The 27,942-nt window shown below is 45.8% G+C and overlaps 1 protein-coding gene across 1 annotated transcript in view; it reads left to right on the top strand.

The window, feature by feature from the left end:
• Window positions 1-25,082, top strand: part of LMX1B (LIM homeobox transcription factor 1 beta) — a 229,504-nt gene extending 204,422 nt beyond the window's left edge. The window contains exons 3-8 of the mRNA XM_084821254.1: window positions 1,044-1,276; window positions 3,018-3,196; window positions 4,840-4,917; window positions 7,704-7,770; window positions 12,899-13,060; window positions 24,925-25,082. Of these exons, the coding sequence (XP_084677380.1) occupies window positions 1,044-1,276; window positions 3,018-3,196; window positions 4,840-4,917; window positions 7,704-7,770; window positions 12,899-13,060; window positions 24,925-25,082 (877 nt within the window). The remainder of the gene's footprint in view (window positions 1-1,043; window positions 1,277-3,017; window positions 3,197-4,839; window positions 4,918-7,703; window positions 7,771-12,898; window positions 13,061-24,924) is intronic.
• The last annotated feature ends 2,860 nt before the right edge of the window (window positions 25,083-27,942 follow it).

The following is a 27,942-nucleotide window of genomic DNA, read 5'->3' as shown; positions in this document are numbered from 1 at the left end:
CAACATCCCTCCCTAGGAACTCTGCTGTACTGGCAGAGTGCTCCAATCTGTACCCCCGATGCTCCTGGCCCAGCAGGGCCAGCCCAATACGTTTTGCTACCTGAGGTGAAGAACACAGTGGTGCTTCAGAACTGATATAGATCTGCTGCTCTGGGGGTGGGTGTGTCTGAGGATCAGTGCTCTCCCAGCGCACACCTGGCACAACCCTGGCATTCCTCCTTTCCCTCCCCCCCCCCAATGTTGGAATTCTGATGTTGGAGAAGAACCAGCTGCAGAAATTTGTGTGCCAGATGGGAGAGGGTTCTGAGTTCAGCTCTCTCCCTCTGAGGGTGGACCTCTCTACCCTTGGAGGGGGAGTTCCCATGCCGCCTGGGATGCTCTCCTAGGGACCATAGGATTGAAGCTCAAGTTTCTTTTGTTCCATTTCTGCATCAGTTTACACATTCTTTTAAAGGTCCATGCATAGTTTTCATAACATACACAGTTTTGCCTAACATGTGCATTTTTGGAAACCACATTTCCCAAATAGAATTCTTTGGGGTCCATCATTTTCACAAAGATGTGCATTTCTGTGCACGCTTTCCCCTAATGTGATCATTCGCATCCTTGCGCTTTGACTGGAGAAGCGCACCGCAAAATTCGGACCGTGACAATACTGAAGTATAAATGTGTTTCGATTTGGGAAGTGCGAATTAGATAAAAAATGCAAACTGAACAGATTTCTTCCCAACCGTCAATAGGAGTATGATCCATATATTCATCACAACTCTAGAAATGTCAACCTTGCTAGTAGAGGGCTGGATGCACCTGATCTCGTCCGATCTCAGAAGCTAAGCAGGGTCAGCCCTGGCTAGTACTTGGATGGGAGACCGCCTGGGAATCAGGCTTCCTGCATGGAGCAGGGGGTTGGACTCGATGGTCTTGTAGACCCTTTCCAACCCTATGATTCTATGAAAACTCCTAGAACTGGTTTCTATGAAACCCTCTGTGCTGCAATTTAATGATTTCACCTCCCCCCCCCTTCCTTCTTCTGTTCCCAATAGGTTGTTTGCTGCGAAGTGCAGTGGATGCATGGAGAAGATCGCCCCGACGGAATTTGTGATGAGAGCGCTGGAATGCGTTTACCACTTGAGCTGCTTCTGCTGCTGCGTCTGCGAGCGGCAGCTGAGGAAAGGTGATGAATTTGTTCTGAAGGAAGGACAGCTGCTCTGCAAAAGCGACTATGAAAAGGAGAAAGACTTGCTCAGTTCCGTCAGTCCCGATGATTCGGATTCAGGTGAGCCCTCCCCAAAGTGACTGGATTATAATTTATCAACCAACAAAGGTGCATTTAAGATTCATTCTGGATCATCCACATATATCTGTCTGTTGTGCAGTTGCCATTCCTGCAACAGCCCCTAAATAGGGAGGAGCAGTGAAGGCTGGTGGCTCCAATGTCGGTGGGGCAGTGGATCCACTCTGGGTTTCAATCAGAACCAGTCAGAACTCTAAAGGAGCTCTCCAAAATGCAAAGCTCCTTCCTTCCACCGGGGAGGAGGAAATAGGAAGTGCATCTTACAATAACTGAGATGCGTTTACCACCAACAACCAAAAAGGTTAAATTTTGCGTGTGGAGCTGAAGATATCCAGTAAAATGTGAAAATGAGATATATATGTCTCTTTCCTTCAAAATGGAGGGTGAGACTGTCACCCAACATTGCTACAGTTTTTCAACATTAACTGGAAAACAGAAATTTGATAAGACACACGTTACCCAGGCTGGGCGAGGGGGCTGGCAGAAAGAAGAGACAACATTTTGACAATGACCTAACAGCCAAAAATCACCTAGGAACATCCAACTGAACACTGAAATGGAGTGAGGGGTGGATTTCAAGCAGCTTGTTGAATGTAAATTCTATTTGTTAGCATTCAAGAGAGAGAGAGAGAGAGAGAAGGAGAGAGAGAGAGAGAGAGAAGGAAAGCCTGTTTGAGGACTTGATTTGTGCAAGGGCAAGTGACATCTGAATAGCCTTATGATTTGTAGTAGCTAGTAATGACGAAATCCTGGCTTCTATGACACAGGTTTAGGAGTGTGTGTTTTTTCCTGGTTAAAATAACACCTGCATACATATCAATGTCTCTGTGGCCCAAATTTATGATCCACAGCAATCAAAAGAGACCTATTTAATCTGGTTTGAATGTGTCTGTTGGCTTTTCATTCCAAAACCACCAATAATTACTTTCTGGCACTCTAGCCAATGGAGGACTTGGCTGAGGGATTATCTTTTTTAGGATGTAACATTTATTATTATTATTATTGTTGTTGTTGTTGTTGTTGTTGTTAGTATTATATAACAACAACAACACTCTCATTTTTCATTACAGAACTCAATTCACAGTGTGTGTTTTATTTTAATTATTAGGAGACATGACTAGCATTTCCACAAGCCATTTTTAAAGAAAGGAGACCTCCAGCAAGACCATTCTGTCACTCTCCCACCACAGAGAAAAAGGGAAGGAGGGAGGGATGGAAGGAGAGGAAAGGAAGTTGCATTACCATGACAAAAATTGAGCAAGGTGTAGAGAAAGTAGATAGCATTTTTCTCCTTCTCCCATAATTCACCCAGGGAAATGGAGGAGCAGCAGATTTCAGGAAAGACAAAAGAAAATGTTTCTTCACACAACACAGAATTAACTTATGGAACCCCTTGCCACAAGAGGTGGTGATGGCCCCTAGCTTAGATGCTTCTAACAATGGGCTAGATGAATTCATGGAAAAGGAGAGGACTGTGAATGTCTGTTAGTCATGAAGGCCTCATGGAACCTCCACACCCAAAAGCAGTCTATCTCTGAATATCAGTTTCTGGAGAGCCAAAAAAACCCACTTGTGGCATTCACAGAAGCATCTGCTTGGCCACTGAGGGAAGCCAGATGGCGGATCCTTTGGTCTGATCCGGCGGGGCCTCTTCTTATGTTCTTATGATGGCAGGGTTAACACATTGAGTTGTAGTGTGTATGTGTTTTTAATCCATCGACAGTTAAAAGTGATGATGAGGAGGGGGATGTCAAACCGACCAAAGGACAGGCGAACCCAGGGAAGGGTGGTGACGATGGGAAGGATCCGAGGAGACCAAAGCGGCCACGGACGATACTCACAACGCAGCAAAGGAGAGCTTTCAAAGCGTCTTTCGAAGTATCTTCCAAGCCTTGTAGAAAGGTATGCTTTTTGGTGGATGCTCACACACTGTCATTAACAATCTACGTCATTATGCTGTCCTGATAAGGTGCCAAAAGTACATGTGATGCCTGCAGAATCCATCCCTGGCAACTCCAGGTTAGCAGAGTAGGAGAGCTGCTGCCAAGCACCACCCTTCCCCAACCTGTTGCCCTCCAGATGTTTGGGATGTCAACTCCCATCAGCCCCAGACTGGATGGCCAGTGGTCAGGGATGTTGGGAGTTGTAGTCCAAAACATCTGGAGGCCACCAGGTTGGGGAAGGTTCGAGTGGACTATTCTAAGCTAGGTAAAGCAACAGTCTGATTCTCTATAACTTCATTATGCCCAACTGGGCTTTTCCCCACGCTCTTTGACTAAAGGCCGATAGCATTCATAGCTTTCCATGAAGGTCTGTCCCCAGGATCTGCAAAGAGACAATCTCACCTTGAAGAGCTCAAGATGCTGCTTCCAATCACAGCAGACTATACTCAGCAAGATGGACCTATGGTCTCACTCAGGATAAGGCAGTTTCAGATGAGCATAGCTAAATAGATAGATGGTAGCAAACTGGCCTTAACTCAGTAGCAGACCATACGCTTTGCATGTAGAAGGATCCAGACTCAAATCTGAGCATCCCCAGCTAAAGAGATCTCTGGGCTGGGAACCGTATCTCCTTGTCTGAGATTCTGGAGAGAACTGCTACCAGTCTGAGTATAAGAAATCCAGCTCCTTTTCTTTGATCTATCCTTTGCTCACTTTCTCAACCCATTGCCTGTTCTATAGCCACTTTGGTTTTGGTCTCCTGCCCCCTTGGGTTCCCTGCCTCCTTGGACTTCTTTCCACTTCTCAGCCTGCAGAGACCGAGCTCTGGATGCCCCAAGTCCTGTGTGAGCATTGACTCTTGGCTAAGCTTACAACTTCCCCTTTTCTCGCAGAAGCCAGACTGCAAGCTTTCTAGCAGTTCAAATATCCTTAGCACATGAAATGTTCATGAACGTTCCATGACATCACACTAGCTCAGCCAATCACTGTCAGAAGATGCACCACAAAACAATCTGGATACATACATCAACATGAGTACGCAGGAGAAGCTGGTGCTATCAAGGCATGCATAGAAAGCTTTTTTTGATCCCACGGCTGCAGACTGGAGTGCAAAAGGGTGGCGTGTAGGCTGCAGGCCACCCCTCCCCGCCCCGAGCCCTGTCTGGCAGCCTTCCAGAACTCCATCTGCTATTGCCGAAAAAACAGTGGCAGCACTCAAATAAAAAAGCAGGGATTTTTTCCCTCTTCCCGCTCCGTTCCGTTTTCCTTGTGTGTCACGTCTTTTTAGATTGTAAACCTGAGGGCAGGGATGGTCTTTTTTTATTTTTTATTTGTAAACCACTCCGGGAGCCTTTTTGGCTGAGGAATGGGATAAAGATACTATAAATAAATAAATAAATAAATAAATAATATCCCATTATTGGATACCTTGAAATCCAGCCTCATCCTTTTCTGTTCTTTCCCATGAAGCTAAAATTGATGTCTGCAATTCCAGTATGAAACCTATTGTTTATTCTTTACTCTAGAGCTTTGTGAGAGCTAATCTGGGCATTTCATTGGATTGCGGCAACCTCCATAACCTATTTCAACCTTTCCCTGCAGGTTAGGGAGACGCTAGCAGCTGAAACAGGACTCAGTGTTCGAGTTGTCCAGGTGTGGTTTCAGAATCAAAGAGCAAAGGTAAGATTCTGGCTCAAAAGGCAGAATGAGACTATGAAATATAGAAATGTTGCAACAGTGGCCGCAGTTTGGGAGGTGCAACACAAAAGCACCCTCTCTTTATTTTAAATGAAACATTTCAGTCATTTTATCCAACCATTTTAAGCTGCCCTCCAGATCCATCTGAGGTTTTGCCAGAAATTTGCTTCTAATTTTGCTTTAGGTGAAATGTTGTTGACAACTTGAGCTACTGTGAAAAGATCTGGCTTTTAATCAGAAGAAGAAGAGCACATAGATGACAGTTAAACCATCAAGCTGAACTGACATTGCAGAATGTGCCGGGGGTGGGGGGGAGGCAGGGCAGGAAGTGCAAGTGAGATGTGCTTCCCCTTTGCTGTACTTCCTGAGTAACATTCACAGTGGTCCCTGTGCAACTTTCACCAATGTGGCATAAGCTCCAGATGTAGAGACAGCTCAAGGATAGGCAGTGGGAGTAGGAAGGTGGGAGATTACAGGAATGCAAGTTCAGATATTACAGTAAAGCTATGGGAAGAGGAACAATTGCCTCTCCCCATCTTTCTCCATAGCGTCTGAAGGTGCTGAGAAAGAAGCCCATGGAACAGTGTATGACACCGTAATTTTGCCATCCATTGGTGGAGAGTGAGCATCTACCTTTGTAAAGACATGTGTGTCTGTCACTCATTCACTCACAGAGAAATGGACATTGATACTTCCACACCACAGAAAGCTGAAATTGGCCACAAACATAGTCCAACCCACCCCAGTCATGTTGTTGTCTGTTGACTGAATCTCAAAATATGGGAACCTCCTCATATTCGCAGCCAGCAGAAAACATGCCAAGCCACATGTAAGGCAGAATGTTATGTTCTGTTGATTTAATGTACTTGATTGATTGATTGATTGATATATGGAAAAATATGGAGATATGCCATTTCTATAACTAGGCCAACATTTCTCAGAAAGCATTTTTGCTGAGAAAATTTCTGAGAGTTTTCTTTTACTCACCCCTGCCCCGAGAAAAAGAAGGCCACTTTGTAGAATTTTCTCTGAATATTCTCTACCATTTTGTTGCAGCTGCTGCTGTTCCCCCATGACCACCATGATGCTGTGGAATCATGGTAGGTCCAGGGCATGGTGGAAGATGCAAAATGGCAGCCAGGTTGCCAACACAGTTGCTGCTGAGGCTGCTTGCAGCAGCAGCAGCAGCAAAAACTCTTTGGAAAAAAAGAAGGAAGCTGTGCAGCCACCTCGGCTAATGGTGAGCTCCAGTCCTGGTGAAATTTGATGGAACGATTCTCCCAATTTCTCTGCCCACCAACAGGGTAGAGAATTTTGAGAAAGTCCATCTGTGCAGGGCTGAAGCAGTTTCCTCCTTTAGTACATTCAGGGTGCAATCCTATGCATGTTTAGACAGAAAAAAGACCTACAACTTATATTAAAAAAAACCTATACACTTACTCAGCAAGTGCAGTGAGCAAGGAATCCTAACTTGAAGAATGATATTATGGCACCATGGTTTCCATTCATTTCCTATGTTGAGGCACTTCAAACTTCTGATAAAGTTCCAACCAAGTGACGTTGCCTGTATTTTTTTCTGATGAATACACACAAAGACACAAAATGATACACGCTTACGCATGCTCCTTTTATATGTTGTAGAACTTGTATTTTTTACTTTCATTAGATATGGAGCTCCTACTTAGGTCATTTTATTGTAGATGTTCCATAAGCATATCTGTTATAGACTATGATTTATAATTAATGAATCCCTTTGTTTCTTTAGTGATTTCGATTTATTACTATGTATGTTCTTTTTGTTGCCTTTTTGGGTTAACCTTATTTCGAAATAAAATAATGAGGAAAAAGAAGACCTACAACTCCCAGCATTCTGGCTAGGACATGCTGGGAGTGGTGGGCCTTTTTTCTGTCTAAACATGCATAGGATTGCACCTTTAACCAGCCTCAAATTGAGGGCGAGGGTATTTCCAGCATCAACTCACAATGTATCTATGCTTGCAGAGTGCAAGACAGATAGACAGACAGACAGACAAGGAGACAGACAAACAGACAGACAAGGAGACAGTCAGATAGATTTCATCTCAGTTGGGTGTAGTTGTTGTTGTTGTGGTTTTTGTTATTATTGTTGTTGCTTTTAAAACCTCCTTTCAGGATAAATTGTGATAAAGAGTTAGACCAAAGGCTACAGGGATATGGAAGTTTGGAGGGAGAAGACTTGTGTTGGTAGTTGAGCACAAGCCTTCCATGCAGGAAGATCCCAAATGAATCTCCAACTAACAAGGATCTCAGATAGCAGGACTGGGGAAAGACCCTGCCTATGATCTTGGAGAACAAGAGTCAGAGTTGACATTGACAGTACTGGGCTAAATGGCCTGATGAACTGACTCTGTATAAGGCAGCTTCATTTCGGAGTTGGGAGGGATTTTGGAGGTCATTTAGTCCAACTCTGCTGCTGAATGCAGGGTGCAGCTACAGCATCTCTGACAGGTGGCTGTCCAGCTCCTTGGCTTAAATATCTCCCTGCAAGGGAGAGCCCACCACCTCCTGAGACGAAGAAAAAAGTAGCACCTTCCCCAGCCTGGTGCCCTGCAGACGTTTTGGACTACAGTGCCCAGCATTCCCGGCCATTGGCCATGCTGGCTGGGGCTGGTGAAGTCCAAAGCCTCTGGAGGACACCAAGTTGGGGATGGCTGATGTAGCTGTTGTGTGGGTACCAGTCTCTTCCATCAAGATGCAAACGTTTATTCCTGGTTCCCTTTCTTTCCCAGATGAAGAAATTGGCCCGACGGCATCAACAGCAGCAGGAGCAGCAGAATTCGCAGCGGCTAGGTCAAGGTGAAGCCACAGTTGTCACGTGGATGGGACCATTGGGGTTGATGGGGGTTATATCCAGGTTACCTGCCTTTTCCGGTTCCGTTATGTCTTCTCTGAGTGGGTGGCCACCACAATGCAGAATATTCAAGGTGTGGATCCAGGATATAATTATACATGTGTGTATAATTATACACACACCAAAAAATCCCAAAATATTTGTGGCGTGAACTGGAGAATTGGCTTTAAGTCCAGCAAATGACTACCCAATCTACTTGTTAAAAAAAAAAAAAAGCACAGGGAGGACTATACTGTTCTCTTGAGGATGAGAGCATTCTACAGTGCTGAGGGAGCATTACCTAGATTTGTCCCTTCCCCAAGTGGGTACCCTCCAGATTTTTAGACTACAACTCCCATCACCTCCAGCCAGCATGGGCAGTGGTTGTACATGATGGGAGTTGTCCAATAAATTTAGAGGACATGCAGTCGAGGAAGGCTGCTTTAGACAGAGAAAGCAGAGGTAAAGAGGAAGAACATTTGCAGAGAAAAATTGGCAAGCCTAAGAGAACTGGTTAATCCTATATAGGATCTATCTATCTATCTATCTATCTATCTATCTATCTATATCCAGTATAACTGGTTAATATCCTACCCACCTGATTCTCTGGTGGGAATATCTATCCTCCTCACTCCACAGTCATTTTTCCCTACTCAAGCTGACTTCCAAGCGCAGAACTAGGGATGTCAGAGGAATCTGTTCGGCAGCAGGGAGCTCGACAAGCTTTCCTCAGTTCCCCCCTCCCCATACTTCTGTCCATTGTCCTCTGCAGAGCCCAACTCAGTGTGCAGCGAGTTGGGCCAGTCTGCGGATTTTCCATGGTTTTTAATTTGCACAAATAATGGCTGGATTTTGCCCAAATTTCCACGATCTGTTAAAATTTGCATAAATTTTGGTTGCAATTTGTGCAAATTAGGCAACTTTTGGTTGCGATTTGTGCTAATTGTGCTCATTTGTGCAAATTTCAGCTGCGCTTTGTGTAAAACTTGCCACAAAAAATACACAAAAAGTTCCCAGAGTTCGGGGGCGGGGGGGAAGCCCGCAAATGTGAACTGAATCGGGCATGCCGCAGAAATCTGTCGAGCAGAAAAGAAACGGATTTCCCAGTGACAGTCATCCCCACCCAGAACCCAGCTTGGGTACGAGTGGGATGGACTTAAAAACAGACTGGGGAATATTTCCAAGGAAGAACTGGCAAGTGAAGTGACAGAAGCACTTTTCTCCTCCCCTGCCCTCAATGACTAATAATGCTTTAACATTTTTTGAATGGTCAAAGCATTCCACATGTTATTTACTGTAATCCTTACAGCAACCAGAAAATGTAGTCTTCTGTCATTATCCCCATATTGGAGAGAGGGATGGACAAATGAGTGATGTTTGAGGCCACTGGGATTCTCTGAACATCGCCTAGTGACCAGTTCCCATTCACATTTGCAATCACTGCTTGCTTTGCATAAATGGGAGATTTTCACAAACCGAGCAGCTATCAAGCTGGAGATCTGCTCCAAATTCCTATCTTGGACAACTTTCCTCCATAGGCTAGTGTGGGGCTGGTTCAATCTACCTAGGGAGCTTGGGCGAATTAGGGAATTCCCTAATTCCCAAATCGAACTGGGAATCGGGAATGAGATGAAAGCGAGCACGTGTTCGACAATTTGCCAGAATTTCTGGCAGACACTTGCTCGTGTTCAGGGCTTTGAATGGGGCACGCTCACGTGTTTTGTGAGTGAAAAAGAAATTCTCATCCATCCCTATGGGGGTCTTGGGCTGAGAGGCTTGTTTAGCCTTGAGAGTTCATAGCACAGGTGAGATTTGAAACAGAGATTCTCTGATTCATGGCGCAGCTTCTTAACCACTGTGCTATATTACCTCTCTGTTTTACCTTTTCCAATGCCCAGGGACCCTGGACAAGGGAGGGTAGAAGATGCTAGAACCCTACTAAAACTGGCCAGGGGAACTGATCCTTCACCTCAAATGATCGGGCAAAAAAAGACTGCTGATAGTAAAGTTAACTGATAAAGAAGAGGGAACGATGTCTCCCATTGGGAGCAGAGCTTTGCTGTGGTGAGAGGATGTGAGCTTAGCTCAGAGTGGAGAGAGGGGGAGGGAGACAGAGTTGAGGCAGAAAGCAAAGAGGCCATGTCCTCAACAGTGAACTTCTATTCTTCTACCATTGTATAATATTCATGAACTATCTTTTCAATATAGTAGGGATCCCTTTTATATTTAATTTCTAACCTATTATCAGGCCACCTTCAGTCTCTCACCCCACCCCCATCTTAAAAATACTTCTGCAGATGCCCTTTGACATACACACATGGGGTTGGATTCATACTTGGCCATACCCATGGAAATTGATGTGACCTGTTAGTCATGACTAAGAAAAAACACTGCATTGATTTCAGTGGAATGGAAATGGAATCCTGCTCCAAGTCGATGGGCAGAACCAAAATCGCCGGCCTCTTAAACCTTGCCTGATTCAAAACATGGCCCATGTTAAAAATCAGTTCCCAACCAGGGCCCAATCTACATGACTGATTTAATGCAGAGCGAGAGCTCATCAGGGTTGCTTGTGACAGATAACGCTATTGCCAATCTGCAGCAACCCCACAACTTCCCTCTGGAAAGGCGCATTTCTGCTGCAGTGTGCCCTGTCCCCCCACACTAAATCCTGGGCATGCCTCTGTGACCTGGCTGTGACATGGCCAAGGGTCACCCCTCCCCTCCCCCCATTCCCATTTTCCCCATTTGCTGTAGGGCAGTTTTGGACACAGGCTTTCTTTCCCACTTAGCACTATTTTGCGCTGTTTCATCCTTTCACTATATTGCAATAATGCTGTTTTCCCATTCACAATATATATCCTAGTGCAGTAGTGGCTTTACCCATTCGCAGTGTGCAGCCTGTTTTTCCCAGTCACAATAGTACAACAGTGCTGTTTCAAGCATTCGGAATAGTGCAGAAGCTGCTTTACCCATTCAGATTACGTAGTCTGTTTTTCCCATTCACAATAGTGCAGTTTCAAGCATTACAATTAGGGGTGTAGGGATTATGTAAAATACGTCCCATCTGTGTTTTACAGATTGTCAGGTGCCTTCCATTCCATTGTCCACCCCTCAAGGGAACTGGATTTTTTAAAGAGTTCCTGAATTTACACAAATACAAATTTGCGCAAATTCCCCCCAAATATACATTTTCATTGTTTAGCCTATGGGGAAAATTTTCAGCCAGGGTTTCTTTACTTTTACATATTTTTCTATGACCACAAAGGCTAGAAAAACTGTCTGAAAGTCTGCAGAATCCACCGGAAGGGGGAAAGCCAGTCTGCTGCGGAATCCATGGGTTGGATTCATAAAAATCTGAACTCATTTGGTTCCATTGAGGATGTCTCCAACATCCCTGTTCACAATATCACAGTTGTTGCTTTACTCATTCACAGTATATAGCCTGTTTTTCTGGGCTCTAACAGATATGGGGGGGAGATCCTCAGCCAGTCAGACCTCTTGGCCTTCACATTTCCCACGCTTGCAGCTCCTTTCCCATGGCAATAGCATTGTGTTCTTATCTGCTCTGGCCACGCTGGCACCCAGTGGCGCCAGTCGAGGTTGGAACACTGATGTGGCAGAGACTGGACAAACATGGGCCTCCGCCCCAAACAGCTTGCAACACGCTTCTTCAAGAGAGGCAGCAACATAAACCACTGCATATGGATGAGCGATGCAACTGTCATCAGACAGGCGTTACTTAATGCTGGAATCGACGGCCTGGATTGTGGGAGTGGATATCAAGGAAACAATTAGCAAATCCTCATTCCGCCCTGGCTGAAATAAAGAGCTCCTTTCCAACAAACTTCTGATGGGTGTGAAGGACTATGGTTTGGGGAAAGGAGGGGGTGGAGAGTCGGAATTATTATTCAGCAGAATAAGATCAAATCTGGGTTCTAAAATGGACTGTTTTAATACGCAGGGATTGGGCACTAAGAATGGGTTGCCGAGGAGGTGATAGTAGCTGCAAAAGAATTCGGCCCCATCTCCACTAAAAACTGGTTTTATATCTAGCTGGCCAAATCTCTCCCCTCTTTCATGGGGCCATTTATCTTCTGCAAAAGAGGATGTCTTTCAGGCTGAATTTGAAGGATTTTCCAAGGTGGTGGTCATACCAGGTGGCCAAGGGTTTTCCGTTCTTCTCTTTCTCTTCCTTCTCTTTCTCTTTCTCTTTCTCTTTTTCTGCCACTTCAAGTGGCAGCTTGGCTGCTCTGACTAGTCCAGCTGTATTTCTGGGACTGAATGGCAAGCTGTTCAGGAGGTGTTTTAACCTGAGCCCACCCACCAAAAAATTAATGAAACCCTCTGGGCCAAATACTTTGGCCCAACACTAGTTTTATATCAGTTGAATAGCCATAGGTTCCCTGAAAAAATCCTGGCAATTGGAGAGTATGCTGAGAATTTGCTATCTGGAAAGAGAGTGGAGGGGCAGATTATATTGTCTGATGCTGAACTTTTTTTTCTTCCCTGCCTCTATAAAATTTGTATTTCAGGGTGGGGCGGAGGGAGAGAAATATTTAAAACCTCATTAACTGAACAAACGTTCACTTTTTAAAAATCCTGTTCACTGTAATTTGTGTTCCCCTCTCCACTGCTGCTCTGGCACAATTTCCAGTTGGTGCAATTTAGGATTTCTTTCTCCTTCCTACTGCAAACCTAACCAATGATGCATCCCTTGGTTTAATGTGGTGACATCACAATCCTATGTGGCCAATCGGTTTGTGCTATATGCCAACGTCATTGTGGGCGATGTTTCCTGGAGAGTTCACAAGCCTAGCCAATCAGGGAGCACATTGTGAATGTGATGGTGACTCCCCCAAGGGCAAGTGCTTCCTGAAAATATGAAAACATCCATCCCTTTTTCAGTCCCCCACCACCACCGAATCACTGAATTGTGGGAGGGATGTGATTTGCTGCTGATGAAAATGTTTGTGATAATTGTGACCCCTAACAAGAATAGTGGCAACCTCTAAGTCTGAGAGCTTCGTAATTTCAGAGGTGGGGGGTTCACTGAAGAAACTTTCAATGAAGGTCAGTTGTCTTTCCTTGCAGAAGTAATGTCCAACCGAATGGAAGGGATGATGACATCTTATACACCCCTAGCACCTCAGCAGCAGCAGATAGTCGCGATGGATCAGAGCACCTACGCCACGGACCCCTTCCAGCAAGGTCTCACCCCACCACAAATGCCAGGTGACCACATGAACCCCTATGGTAAGATTCATTGGGAACCAGCTGTTGTTGCCCTATCCAAACTGGACCACCAAGGCTTCTGTCTAGGACAACTGAGTCCAAACTCTGAAAGGCCCCCTGTAACCTTTAGAGCTGGTAGGGCATAGGAGTGACTCAATTTGAACGTTATTATTATTCCCCTGTTAGATTTTACAGCACCCATTCCACCTATGGATGGTTGGATCAGTCTGTGACTGGCCCCTATTCATGTATAAGTCTGAACCGTCTCATTTCCACATTCACCTGCAGATGTTTTTATTAAATCCACACAAAAATTCCAATTTTATGTCTTTCTGAACGTGCTGGCTCACAAAGTACGCATTCCTAAACATATTTTCTCTCTGAGTATGCACTTCCAGACATAGTTTATCCTAAAATACATGCTTTTATACATGTTTTATTACTTGTTTTGAGAAGGAATCTATATCGCAACATTCGGGGAAGTGCGAAATCCAAATCATAGCCATGCTCCGTTCCACACGCTGTCCCAGGAGGTACAGATCTGGTTGTCTCACTTCAAAATGTGGACCGAACAAAATCCTTGTGCGTCTTTCCCTCCACCAGGGTCAAGCACAAGCAAAGAGAGAAGGAGAAGCTCTAAAGGAGGGGTAAGCTAGTCTCTGGAAGCCTTTCCTGCCTTCTCTGCTTGTGCTGGACCCTGCCAGAATGAACCCTTTCCACAGGATTTCAAAACAGAGAAGGTGGTATTTCCAAGCTTAGTTATGAGTCCTTTCAAGCCCTGTTATGTTTCCAGCAGTAGAGGCTGGTGGCTCCGATGTCAGTGTGGCAGTGAATCCACTCTGGGTTTTAGTCAGAACCAGGCAGAACTCTAAAGGAGCTTCTGCACCTGGACAGCTCCTTTAGAGTTCTGAAACCCAGAGCAGATTCACTGCCCCACCGACATCAAAGCTGCCAGCCTCCACTGGTTTCCAACGATGCCACTGGGAGTGCAACTATCTCTGAATTCTTCCCCTAGCTCCCATCAGCCCTCAGACCTCTCCACAATTCCCCCAGATCTCCTTCCCTACCTGGTAAGCAGAGACACTCCTCTCTCCTTCATTAGTACAGGATTGTAGGTTGCCAACATGCCACTACGGTAGTGCCTAGGTTCCAGGGATCTTGAGAAATGTCAATTTCCCCTAGGAAAATGACATTTCCCAGGCTCCCTAGTGCCTGGATCTCTCCTGTGGTGGCTTCCCCAACCTACATGCCAAGAAAGGAGGGAAGGAGGGAACTCCCTGCTGTCATTTTTATTGTCACGGTGAGATATGGGGAAAGGGAAGAGGGAAGGGTAAATAAGTCTGTCAGGGGGGTGAAAGGTATTCTTCTCCAACACAGAATACTGAGTTTGAATAAGCTCCAGGAGAAGCTGTGTGTGTTTGTCTATACAAGGACTTGAAAGTTATTGGCTGTTTTACCTCTGACACCACAATGCCCCATTTATAAGTTATATTGGTATCTGTTCAACCTAGCCTAGCTAGCAGCCTCTATGGGGATTTTATTTTTCATTTGTTTTTATTTAGTAATACATTTATATCACCCAAGGAGCCAAAGGCGGCATACGTGGTCCTCCTTCTTTCCATTTTATCCTCACAACAGCTCTTTGGGGTAAGTTAGGCTGAGAGTCAGTGACTGGCTCAAAGTAACCCATTGAGCTTCAAGGCTGAATGGGGCTAGAACTAGTGCTGTGCTGAAATTTCGATTCTTCCACGTTCGGCGTTTCGGGGTTGAGGGCAAAACGAAAACTCCGGCAAAAGAGGCTGGGAGAGGTGAGAATTTGGGAGCATTTTCTCCTTGGGGAGGGGGGCAGGATTTCCACATGTCTTTTTAAGTGTAGGCAATTATTGAGGGGTCTTCTTTCTATATTGTATTTTAAATTAAAAAAACAACAACCCTGCACTTGCAAGAGCCCAGGACTCTTGTCCAGCCCAGCTGTTCTTTCTGAACCCCCAGGAGACCATGTGACCTCACCCTCTCCAATAGACATTCAGGAAGAACTCCCAAACCCATGAAATGGCCGCTGATGCAAGCTCTCCTCCCTGAGCTCCAACACTCCCTCCTCAGCTCCCTCCTCTGTTGGAGCGGTATCACTAGTCTTCAAGGGACAGTATCACCATCTACTACAGTCTCCCAGGATGTCGCTTCTTCTTCAGTCTTCTTCCCTTGATGCAACGCAGCAGAACTATCACAGGCTTTACTTCGAATGCTTTTTGTTTTTACAGTATTTGACGTCCTAAGCGCTCGGTAACATTCCCTCAAAGGAAAGCTGTGTCCCGCTGATTTTTACCTGGCGTAAATGATATCGAAGTGGAGACTGAAAAAGAAGTGTACTGTAAAGCTAATTGAAGGAAGATATTTTGTCGTTAGTCCCCAAACAACTTGCCAAACCTTGGAAAAAAGGTTACAAGCACTTGCGTTTTGGTACCCTAGTACACTGCAGACAATACATTAAAAAAAATGCACACAGCCACTGTGCTCAGCTTGATGCCCCCCTCAGCTTGCTGCCCCTCAGCCAGCCTTGCAGTCTTCATTCCCAGCGGGAACAGCAGCTAGGGATGTTAGAGAATTCCGCCACCGACTCCAATGAGGCCGGATTCTAAAGAATCCGGCCCCTTGGAGTCCGTGGTGGAATGGACCACCCACCTCCACCTCCCCGCAAAGTTGTCCCAGAACGGATCCTACCTGCCACTGGCTGGGTCCGGTCCATCCGCTGCCACCCGCTGCCGGTCTGCGGAAGAAAATGGCATCTGGCATAGTGGACGCCATTTGCGTCCCTGTTCTTTGCAGTAATAGGCTACGTAAATATTTACGTAGCCTATCACGGCAAAGAGCAGGGACAGAAATAGCGTCCACTATGCCATTTGTGTCCCTGCTCTTTGCCCTGATTGGCTACGTTAGATTTACATAGCCTATCACGGCAAAGAGCAGGGACGCAAATGGCATCCGCTACGCTGGACGCCATTTGCGTCCCAGCGGCCGGAAATCCGCCAGTGGCTGGAGCCGGCCAGCTGCTCCACAGACTCACCGCGGAGCGGAGCCAGCCGGCAAGGATTCTGGGGGGGAAGAACGGGTCACCTCCCCCCCTCCGCAGAACCCCCACAGACTCCAGGTAAGGGGGTTTCATACATCCCCAACGGTGGCTAAATATTTGAATACATCAGTGTAAGGAAGAGGTTTTCAACCAGGACCTGCAACCAAACATTGTGGTGTGGAGTGCTGCTGTTCAAGGTTCTAGCCAGCCAGCCATTCCCCACAACAGGATATGCCATTCCATTCCCCCTCCTCTCCCTGGTTTTTCATTTCCCCCACCCCTAGTATCTCAGTGTTCTGCATCCACCAAGCATGCTCCATTGTGCCATTTTGGGTGCTTCCCCCTCAAGTTTTATTTTTTGGAAGTTTTTTTCATACTTCCCCACCCCAACACTGTGCCCTTTTATTGGCTACATAAAGATCTGCACTCAGAGAACAGTTCCACTGTTAGTATAAAGGAAGGGGGTTTTTTTTAAGGAAATAGCAGCCATTAATAGAAAGATTCAGGGTGAAGGAACAGGACCTTAAACAGAAAAATGGAAGCCCTATATATTAGCTTATCAAATGGCCTTACACTGGTTCATCTAGCCCAGTGCTGTCTCCGGGCCTTCCTGAGCCCTGCTACCTTGGTAGCTCTATGGGTGCCCTTTTTTTGTTTTAAAAAATCCGCCACCGCTAAATTTGGAGCCACCTCGGGGAGGGGGATGTCATATGTTGCCCACCCTTGGTTTAAACCTGCAGTTAGAAACCACTAAAAGCTGAGTAGAATAAGAATGTTTTCACTGCGCACCTAAATGCCATCAGGGATGGGGCTAGTCTCACCTCATTTGGGAGGGGATTTCAAAACTGTGGTGCTGCCACAGAAAAGGCCATGCCTCACATTCCTACCCACCAAATGTATTTTGGTGGTGTGACCTGCAACATTGTCTCTGATAATGATCTCAGCCTATGGACAGGCTCATATGGGAGGAGGTGCGTTTTCAGATATCCTGGCCCTAGACTATTTAGGACTTTATGCATGAGCACCTTAAATTGGAGCCCACATAGAAGTGATTGGAAGCCAGTGCATTTGACATCAGACAGGTGCCATGTGGGCTGAAAGAGTGCTGCATCTGGCACCAGCTGCAATTTCCAAACACCTTTTGAGGGAAAACCTATTTAGGGCATGTCACAATAATCTAATCTCTAGGCTAACCTAGTTCTCATGGTTTATAGCATCTTACAGAAGCATGTGCCAGGATCCCTTTGATTCCTCTATGATAACAAACGGGCTTCGTTGCTGGATCAGATTAAACATCTGTCAAGTCCATCAACCTGTGCCCCACTGAGTCCAGGAGGTTGTGAACTCCTCCTTGAGAGAGGGAGTGGTGCCAGGCCAGCTGCTTTAAAGGAAGTGGTTATTGAGCCGCACCTGGAAAAACATAACTTGAACCCAGAGGATGACAACAACTATAGGCCGGTTGCTAATATCCCATTCTTGGACAAGGTGCTTGGATGGGTAGTTGCTGGCCAACTCCAGGCGCTCTTGAATGAAAGGGATTATCTAGATCCATTTCAATCAGGCTTGGATTTGGAACAGGAAGTTCAGGAACTGCCTTGGTCATCCTGTGGGATGACCTTTGCCGGGAGAGGGGCAGGGGGAGTGCGACCCTGTTGATTCTCCTGGACCTCTCAGCATCTTTCAGTGCCATCAACCATGATATCCTTGTGGATAGGCTATCTGAGCTGGGAGTTGGACACATTGCCCTGCAGGGGTTCCACTCCCACTTGGATGGCCAATTCCAGAAAGTGGTGCTGGGGGTCTACTGCTCTGTCCCTTGGCAATTGTGCCATGCAGTGCCACAGGGCTCTATTTTATCCCCCATGCTGCTCAACATGGATGACACCCAGGTCTATCACTGCTTTTCATCAAATCTAGGCGAGGCAGTGGGTGTTCTGAACCAGTGCCTGGATGTGGTTATTTATTTGTTTGTTTGTTTATTCATTTATTATGTTGTAATGGACTGGATGAGAGCCATTAAACTGAGACTCAGTCCAGACAAGATGGAGGTACTGTTAGTGGATGGTTCATCTAAGTGATGTTCAACCTGTTCTGGAGGGGGTTGCACTCTCCCCAAAGAATCAGGTTCATAGTGTCAGGATGCCCTAGCCGGCCTCTTTCAGTCTACTCCAGTAGCCAACTCCAGACACAGACAAAGGATTCTTTTCAAGGCTTTATTCCTTTTACAACTTAAGAACTCTATCACCAGCGACTAAGCTATGAACAGCAGAGTAACCTATGCCCCGGGTTGGAAACAGTTGGTCCCCATTTGAACGAGAATCACTTGCAGACCCTGAACGTATGGGCTAGGGAGAGTCCCTCCCCTTTTCCCTTGCGTCCTCTGGATGCAACCATTGCTTGTGCACCAAACGGGCGCTACACCTTCTTTCCGCGCTCTCCATAGCTCGTCGCTCTTTGCGTCTGCGTCGAGCAGCCAGCCAGCCCTCCTCCTGCGCTCTTTCACTCCCAGGACCGCTATTTATGTCTGGAATGCCGGCAGGAGGAATCTCTGCCAGCTGCAGGGCCTGGGAGGGATGAGCGTGCTCCTCTCCCATGGACGGCTGTTCCTCCTCAGAATCAGAACTGCTCTGAGGTTCTATGGGCTCAGTGTCCACCCTGACACATAGTTTGGCAGTGCTCTGGGATCCAGCATTGTCACTAGAGGCACAGGTGAACTCAGTGACATGGAGCACTTTTATCAGCTCAGTCTGATATACCGACTACGTCCTGATCTGGACAGAGATAGCCTAGCTACAGTTATCCATTCTCCAATTTCATCTGGATTACTGCAGTGAGGTATACATGGGGCTGCCTTTGAAAACGGTCTAGAAACTTCAGCTGGTCCAAAATAGGGCGGCAAGATTGTTAATGGGGACTGGCCAATGTGATCATATTATGCTAATACTTTTCCATCTGCACTGGCTGCTGGTCCATTTCTGGGCCTGCTTCAAAGTGCTGGTATTAACACTGAAAGCCCTAAACAGCCTTGAAACCTTGACGGATTGTCTTCTCCCATATATACGAGCCCAGACCCTTAGATCAACTTCAGTGGTCCTTCTCCAGGAGCCCCCGCCAAAGTAAATAAGGTGGGTGGCTACTAAGAAGAGGGCCTTTTGTGTTGTGGCACCCCAGTTGTGGAATGACCTTCCCAGAGAGGCTCACCTAGTGCCTACATGCTCTTTTCAGCACCAGGTGAAGACCTTATTTTCCCAGGAGTTTTGATCTTTCAGTTTCTGTTGTTTTCAATTTGTTAGGACACAAATCTATGCATGTTTAGAGACAGAAAAAGTCCTAAAACTCCCAGCATTCCCCAGCCAGTACAGCTTGTAGGACTTGTCGGACTTTCTTCTGTCTAAACAAGCATAGGATTGCACCCTTAATGTATTTGTAAATTTTTGTAATTTTGCTAGGTTTTATTTGCTTTTTATTTTTATTTTATACTGTAGTGTTAAACTGTAGTGTTATACTGTATAATGTTGCAAAGTGAAGTGCCAGCCCCCAGCACCATCTTTATTTTGGTTCAAAAGAGGGGCTCAGACCCCATGTCTGCCTTGTACTTGGGTTCTTGGGCAGGTTAGTTTCCTTGTAGTCTCACCCATTTGCCTTCTGGGAAATGAGTGTTTTGTGGTCAGCCATGCCCCACATGGCAGCCATTTTATGAATGGGCAAGCACCACATGGCAGCCATTTTGTGAGAGTGCATATGACACTTTCAGTGTGCTCACCAACTCAAAAAGGTTGGGCACCTTCCTCTGCACGCAAGGGCTCTATTTAGAAATAATAATAATAATAATAATAATAATAATAATAATCCTCTCTTTAGCCCCAAAGGCTCACAGAGCAGCTGTCAAGTAAGACAGGCTTTGTCCCTGCAGAAAAAAAAGGGGGGTTGACTAGTGCAGGTATTCTCAGAGGAAGGAGTTCATCTCCAAAACATTGGGTGGCACAAAATAAACAGGCACATTTGTGATTTTGTGCGACTTTTGGTTTTTGATGGTTCTTATCATGACCAGTTGGGATGGAAACATCCTTTTGGTAGCCTGAGGGAATGGCTGTCACTGAGGAAGAGCCAAAGGTGTTATCTCAGTAAAGGGGATGGAATAGCTCTGCTTCTCTTCTCTCCCTCCACTCTGCACCCTGATGGGCTGGCTGCCACAGGTCATCATAGTTAATAGCCTGTGCCAGCTTCAGGTTTCGGAGGGCCCTTGGGCAAGAGGCCCTCAATGGGCCCCTCCTTCAGTGAGTCTATCTTCTCAACACCATTGCCAGCAGCTGCTCTTGTTCCTCAGACTGTCATTCACCATCGCTACATCTTGCTTCCTTGACAGACAGAGAGCCAAGGAGCAACCAAGCCGTGGCATCTCCTGCTCCTCCGTCTCACCACCACCATTGTCTGGGCCAGAGCGAGAGGCAGTTGAACCAGCAGGTTGCCATGGGGAAGAGGTGGAGCAAGTCCAGAGGGCTTTTTTTAGTGGTCCTCGGCTGGGGTGTGGGTCCTCTGCTGCTGCACGACCATGCCTGCCCTTGACTCCAGCTCTGCCAATAACCATCAAAAGACACACACACCCAAATTTGTCTAAACACCTTCAACCCATGCGAGCCAGTGGCCCTCAACACATCCCGGGGCAGCAAATCCCATACCCCACCCTTCCTCATCTTGCTGCCCTTCAGATATTTTGGACCTCAACTCCCATAAGCCCTCACTAGCATGGCCATTGGCCAGGAATGCTGGGGGTTGTAGTCCAAAACACCTGGCTGGAGGGCACCAGGCTGGGGGAAGGCTATGTATGTTTTTCAGGAATGCATCACACGTCTCCCGCTTGCTGTCTAAAATGGCAGAGAGCAAGAATAGAACCCTTCTCAAATTGAATCTCCGTGACAACCAGATCTCGCTTTTGGAATTTAGGAACGTTGTGTTTTACTGGGGGAGGGGCAGTAGTGATGGTGAGATCTGCAATAATGGAGTACACTTCTACAAGCTTTGCTTCTCCTTCACCAGCTCCAGTGGCAATGCCATATTGCTTTGACAAGATTTGATCCTGCAATTTCTGGGAGCCCACAGTTTCCTGTGATGGAATGCTGGATATCTTCTCCTTGGCCAAACCGCTTCCCACAGATTGTTTGTTCATGTCAGTTAGAAAAGGAACTCTCCTTTCTTCCCTCCCCTTCCCTTCCTTCCCTTCACTTCCCTTCCCTTCGCTTCTCCTTTTCTTTTGAAATCCTTCTTAAATGCTGCAGACTGCAATGCAAACAAGTGACTGGCAAATATCCATGCCTCTTCTAGTCACCCCACCCCACCCCCACGATGTTATTACTGCTTGCACAGCGATTAGAAGCCTTAAGAAATTAACCTTTGGAACTGATTGCCTCTTTTCTTCTTTTCACTTCTCTTCTCTTTAATGAAATGACTTGCTTATGGGAAGTAACTGAAACCGCTTTAATTTTTGAGCTCTGAAGACCTGATCCAAACACGCAATCTTCTACATGACTCTAACAGCTGTACAATGCACGTAGAGGGATTTTTTTTCCTTTTATTCCACCATCACCACCCCCTGGGTATCAAAGTCTTTATTTGTACATGGGAATTTAACACAACAGAGAGAAGGCAAAAGGTGCAATCCTATGCATGTTTGGACAGGTAAAAGTCCAAAGTGTAGGAGTTTTCTGTCTAAACATGCATAGGCTTGTGTCCTAAGTTAGGCTATTATTAGAAGTCTTTCTCCTGATGTTCTAGCTTGCCACAGGCAAGAAATCTTTGGCACCATGTTTTAAGAAGGACACTGACAAACTGGACCATGTCCAGAGAAAGCAACCAGGATGATGAGGGGGTCTGGAAAACAAGTCCTACGTGGAATGGTTGAAAGAGATGGGTCTATTTAGGGGAGACATGATAGTGGCCTTCAAATATCTGAAAGGCTGTTATGCAGAAGATGGAGCATACATATTCTCAGTTCCTCCAGAAGGCAGGACTGGAACCAAGGGGTGGAAGTTGCAGGGAAGCAGATTTCAGCTCAACATTGGGAGAAATCTCTTAGTAATGATAGGAGCTGTTTGACCATGAACAGACCACCGGGGGGGGGGGGATCTCCTTTGCTGGAGGTATTTAAACTAGGGATGCTTGAGAAATTTGAGATGGACTAAAATGAGCTCAGATTTTTAAGAATTTGACCTGCAGAATCTGCTGTGGAGCAACCCCCCACCCCCACCCCCAGGCCGCACAGAGTCCATCACTTTCGGATGATTTTTTTACTTTCCCGAAATTTGCGTATATTTATTCGAAGGAAAATACACAAATTTCTGCTGAGGAAAAGATGAATGGAATAGGGGACAATATGCTAAATGTTAAGTACTAAGGTAAATTATGTAACTTATTAAGAAACCTCTTATGTCATTATTTGCGTATTTTTCCTCATGTCATGATGGAAAAAAATTGCATCTGTGTGTGAGCAGACAACAGAACAAAAGGCACCTGACAATCTGTGAAACACAGATGGAGCAGATTTTACACAGTCCCTAATTTAAACAGAAGCTCAATGGCCACCTGTCAAAGATGCTGTAGCTGCATCCTGCACTGAGCAGGGCATTGGACTAGATGATCTCTGAGGTCACTTCCAACTCTATAACATGGAGATGTCTTGAGACATTTGATCCCCCACATATATCTTGAGTGCCTGTGGTATAGCCTGTAAGCCTCATCAGAGGTTTGTTTGAATCATCTCTGAGATGATTCAGGGTTCATTCTGATATTTCATCAGTGACACGGAAGCAGTTTAATTGTATGTGTGTTTTCATGTCACACTGATTACATTAGAAGCACACGGTCATGTAGGAAGAGCTTATCACATGCCCCCACATAATATCGACCTTCTGATGTTACCAGCTAAGATGGAAAGGACAGATGTCATGACAGGGCTCACTTGCAGTGGTCATGTGATACAAAGTGAGTACGAGAGGGAGACAGGTTCTAGGTTATCCTTCACCCTGATGTGTTAGTTTTTAGCATGTGGGGAAGTTTTTTCCTATAGGGGGAATATTCCAACATGAGATCCCCTGCCTGCAGTCTGAATTGGTACAGTCCAGAAAAAGTCACATCACTTCCCACACATAGAAAATAAGTATGTGAAGGAAGGGAAATTCGCAGGAGAAGCTAAGCCTCTTTCTGGTATTCTACTTTTCTGCACGCAGGGAGAATTTTTGTTGTAGGGGAAACATTAGAACATGAGCTTTCCTCTGCTTGAAGCCTGAAATGGTACAGTCCAGGGAAACTCACTGTGGCTAGGGCTGTCTCCTCACACCTGATTTCTTCTGGCAAGTCTCCTTTAAGACAGTTGGCTTCTTGGGACTGGGCCAGTATTTTCCCTTTCAATTAACAGCTGGCCCCTTTCTTGTTCCAGCCTAACCAGGAGTGAGTGTGTGTGTCTCTCTTTTGCCCTTCCCTTTTGGCTAGCCCTGACAAAAAGCTGCAGAGGGTTTTCTCCTTTGAGACCCAGGGTTCATTGGTAGCTGGATGTCTGAGTGTTTTGGACCTTAGTTTTCTTTCTAACAAGGAGGAGAATGGCAAAGTATTTCCTGGCGACTGTCATGTGGGAGGAAGTGTGTAGCTTAAGCAGGATAGATGTAAAAAGCTTAGATTTCCTTTCAGTCTTTGCAAAAGCTCCTTTGTTAATAAATATATGTTTCTTCTAATTTGGTTGAGAAGTGTGGATAAAATCCAACCTAAGCCCTTCTTAGACTAGACCCATTGAAATGAATAGGAGCTGAATAGGAGCCAACAATGTGATGTGGCTGCAAAAAAGGCAAATGCTATTTTGGGCTGCATTAATAGAAGCATAGCTTCCAAATCCCAGGAAGTACTAGTTCCCCTCTACTCAGCACTGGTTAGGCCTCATCTGGAGTACTGTGTCCAGTTCTGGGCACCACATTTTAAGAAGGATGCAGACAAGCTGGAGAAGGTTCAGAAGAGGGCAACGAAGATGATCAGGGGACTGGAAACAAAGCCCTGTGAGGAGCGACTAAAAGAACTGGGCATGTTTAGCCTTGAGAAGAGAAGACTGAGTGGAGATAGGATAGCACTGTTCAAGTACTTGAAAGGTTGTCACAGAGAGGAAGGCCAGGATCTCTTCTCTATCATCCCAGAATGCAGGACATGGAATAATGGGCTCAATTTCCAGGAAGCCAGATTTCGGCTGAACATCAGGAGAAACTTCCTGACTGCTAGAGCAATATGACAGTGGAACCAATTCCCTAGGGAGGTGGTGGGCTCTCCCACGCTGACTGGAGGCCTTCAAGACGAGGCTGGATAGCCATCTGTCGGGAATGCTCTGACTTGGATTCCTGCATTGAGCAGGGGGTTGGACTTGATGGTCTTATAGGCCCCTTCCAACCCTACTATTCTATGATTCTAGGACATTAGTTAGTCATGACTAACTTAAGTTCCATTCATTTCAATGGGCCCATTCTAAGTAGGTCTCATGTTGGATTTCACCAATCGTCCTTGAGGTTTCTGACCAAGACTGCATTGAGAGCTTTTTCTCTCTGCAGGCGGCCTAACCACTAAGAAACACTACCAAGGTACTTGATCTGGACTTTAGAAAGGGGGTGTTACTACACAAAGGAGCTTGAGTAATCACCAGCTCTTTCATGCTCACGCCACGTGATTCTGCAGAACATGTGGGTTGGCTTTCATTGTACGAGGCTGACAGAAAACCCCGACTCTCTTTCTCTGGGTGGCCCGATGTATTAACGTGCTTGTGTTTCACTTGTTTTTCACCCTGCAGGAAATGACTCCATTTTCCACGACATCGACAGCGATACCTCTTTAACTAGCTTGAGCGACTGTTTCCTGGCCTCCTCGGAAGTAAACTCCATGCAGGCTAGGGTAGGGAACCCGATTGACAGGCTGTACTCTATGCAGAGTTCCTATTTTGCTTCATGAAATTCAAAGGGAAGCAAGCAAATAAACAAAACCCCCAAAAGAGCACCAGTCATTGTAAGTGACCCTCCCTCCCTCGTCCCCCAGCTCAGACTCTTACAGCCATATTTTCTTCTGCTCTTCCTTCACGCTGACTTCGGGCACCGTGACAACAGGAGCGTTAAATTAAGGGAGACTCCATTCAATAATAACAATAATCCCATGAAAAGCTGCCGCCCTCAAATACTATGCTGCCAATGTTGGGCCGAGGAGCCACACAGGGATGGAAAGGAGCAGCCATTCCCCAGGGTTTCAACAACTACTTGGTTTCTTCTTGGCCACCATCACATTCACAACGGAAACAAGAGTTCGCTGAGAGCGCCACCTTTGGGATCTCTTTCAAACATGTGGAGCCTCCCATCACCACTGTTTTGGGGTCTCCCAGAATGACGAAATGAATTGGACATCCCGGAGAATGCCTTCCCCTCTTTCTTACTGCATGCTCCACCTTCAGTTGCGGAGTGATGGCCCTCAGAACTGTGAGACATTTTAACGTAACTGCAATTCCCAAACAAGCCTGCCTTTTTGGTCCTTCGGTTGTGTGTTTTTTCTTTTCCCCTCCACAAAACCCACGGCCTGGGCCGTTAGTTTATAGTCCTTGTACTGTATGAAACATGGGGAGGGAGGGGAGGGGAGGGGAGGGACAAATAGCTGGAAAACAATAGACTTGTGGAGGGAAAAAGAAACCAGTAGTGTCATAATAATTAATATGATTTTTTAAAAAAAATTAAAGACCTAAGAAGGTGCATGAGAAGGGGGGAGGAATTTAGATTAGTAGGAACCTTAAAAACATTTTTTTTAAATGATTGAGCAAAAAGTAGCCAAGAGGCACGCCGTTTTATTTAACTTCATTTGCCAACCTAGTGTGAGCATAAAACTTTAACTTAAAAAAGTAACATAATTCATTGCCCAATTCCATGTCTCCACCCTTCTCTCTCTCAGCCTTGATTGATAGTCTTCTGTTGGTCATTCTTTTGTGTTTATATCTACTTGACAGAACTGTGCTGCAACCTGTTGTCCCAGTATGGATTCATTAGGAATGTCTTAAGTTCACATTTCTTTGGTGAGAAAAATCTGTCCTTCCCCCTCAAGGCCCTCCTGAAATGTCAATGAAGTTGCTGCAAAAAAACAAGTGTTTATGAGATGTATGGGCTTTCCTCCAACCCTGCTGCTCAGCCTATGAACACCTTGAGGGAATCCCATTCTGAACTGGTTCAGTTATTCCAGATTCACTCGGACTAGTCACTAGTTGAAGTTAGGGCTGCAACCCTTACCATACACGCCTGTGCATGTTTATTCAGAAGTAAGTCCCACTGTGGTGTTTACTTACTCCCAGGAACCAGGAGTGCAATTACTCCCTAGGATTGTAGCATTATTTGATAAATTAATTAGACCAGTGGTGGGAAACCTGTGGCTCTGTAGATGTTATCGGACTCTGACTCCTATCAGCCCCAGCTAGCACAGTCAGTAGTCAGGGATGATGGGAATTATGGCTCTCCAGATGTTGATGGAACACAAGTTCCTTACCCCTTTGTTAGGTTATCCTTCCCCAACCTGGGTTCCTCCAGATGTTTTGGCCATCAACTCCCATTGGCCCCGGTCAACACGGTCAATGGTCAGGGATGATGGAATTGTAGCCCTCAAACTCCACAAGACGTAGTAGTGGCTGCCAACTTGGATGACTTTGAAGGGGGATTTGAGGAATTCTTGGAGGACAAGGTTATCAATGGCTAGCAGCCATGATGACTATATGCTATATCCAGTATCAGAGGCAATAGGCCTATGTACACCAATTGTTGGGGAATGTGAGTTGGAGGGTGCTGTTGCACTCCTGTCCTACTTGTGGGCTTCCCATGAGCATCTGGGTGGCTGCAGTGAGCACAGAATGCCGGACTAAATAGGAGTTGGGTCTGATCTGGCAGGCTCTTCTTAGGTTCATAAAACAACTGGAGGGGCCCAAGTTGGAGAAGACTGTGTTAGATTCATCAATTAAATTAAACAACTTTTGGGTAGACAAAAAGAAGGTGCCCATGATAAAGCAGGTAGCAGATTTCTAATTTGTATAATTATTTTGAAGGCACGTATTTACAAAAACTGCAGCAGCAAGGGCCATCTTAGAAAAGGCATCCACTGCGTGCGTGAGACAGAGAAGGGAAAATGCCTCTTCTCAGATGCGTGTATTGTCTAAAAAACAGAATGCTTCCCGCCCTTTCAAATGAACGTCTTTCTCACCTGCAAATTTATGCAGATTCTATTGTTTAATTAAACCATTATTCGATTCACACAAGTAATCAGATAAGCTTTATTTAGCCCATGTGATGTCCCTAGTTGAAGGCTGTCCATTAGGAAGAATCAAGAGTGTCATTCAAAATCCTATAGAGAATAAAGGATAAGGGATACCCAAAACATTACATTGTAGTATAAATCCTCCTTCATCATAGCACTTCTAAATGTATTGGAAAACAACCATGAACATCTTGGGTAGTTGAAAGCTGTCCTTTATGCATTTACCTGGGAGGAAGTCCCACCGAACTCAGGTGGGGGTGGGTGCTTACTTCAGATTAGATTTGCATAGGATTGCACTGTTTGTTATCTCTACCCCTGGGTAAGGACATGAGAACTTATTTGCTGGCAAAGATTTCTTAAGCAGGGCCAGTTCAAAGGGATCCTTTGGCAAAGTGCTTCCTGGTGGGCCCCAGCTGTGGGTTTCCCTCCTACATTGCCCCCCTCCTGCCTGTTGGTTTAAGCAGCCATTTACATATCCCACAATGCCCCATAGCAAGGCTACACAAATACTCCAGGAATTGTGGGAAATTGAAATGGC

Source organism: Heloderma suspectum, chromosome 14, assembly GCF_057233095.1.
Source record: "Heloderma suspectum isolate Gila_16-S chromosome 14, 16-S_ref, whole genome shotgun sequence".
NCBI lineage: Eukaryota > Metazoa > Chordata > Lepidosauria > Squamata > Helodermatidae > Heloderma > Heloderma suspectum.
This window is presented reverse-complemented; position numbering and strand designations above follow the sequence as displayed.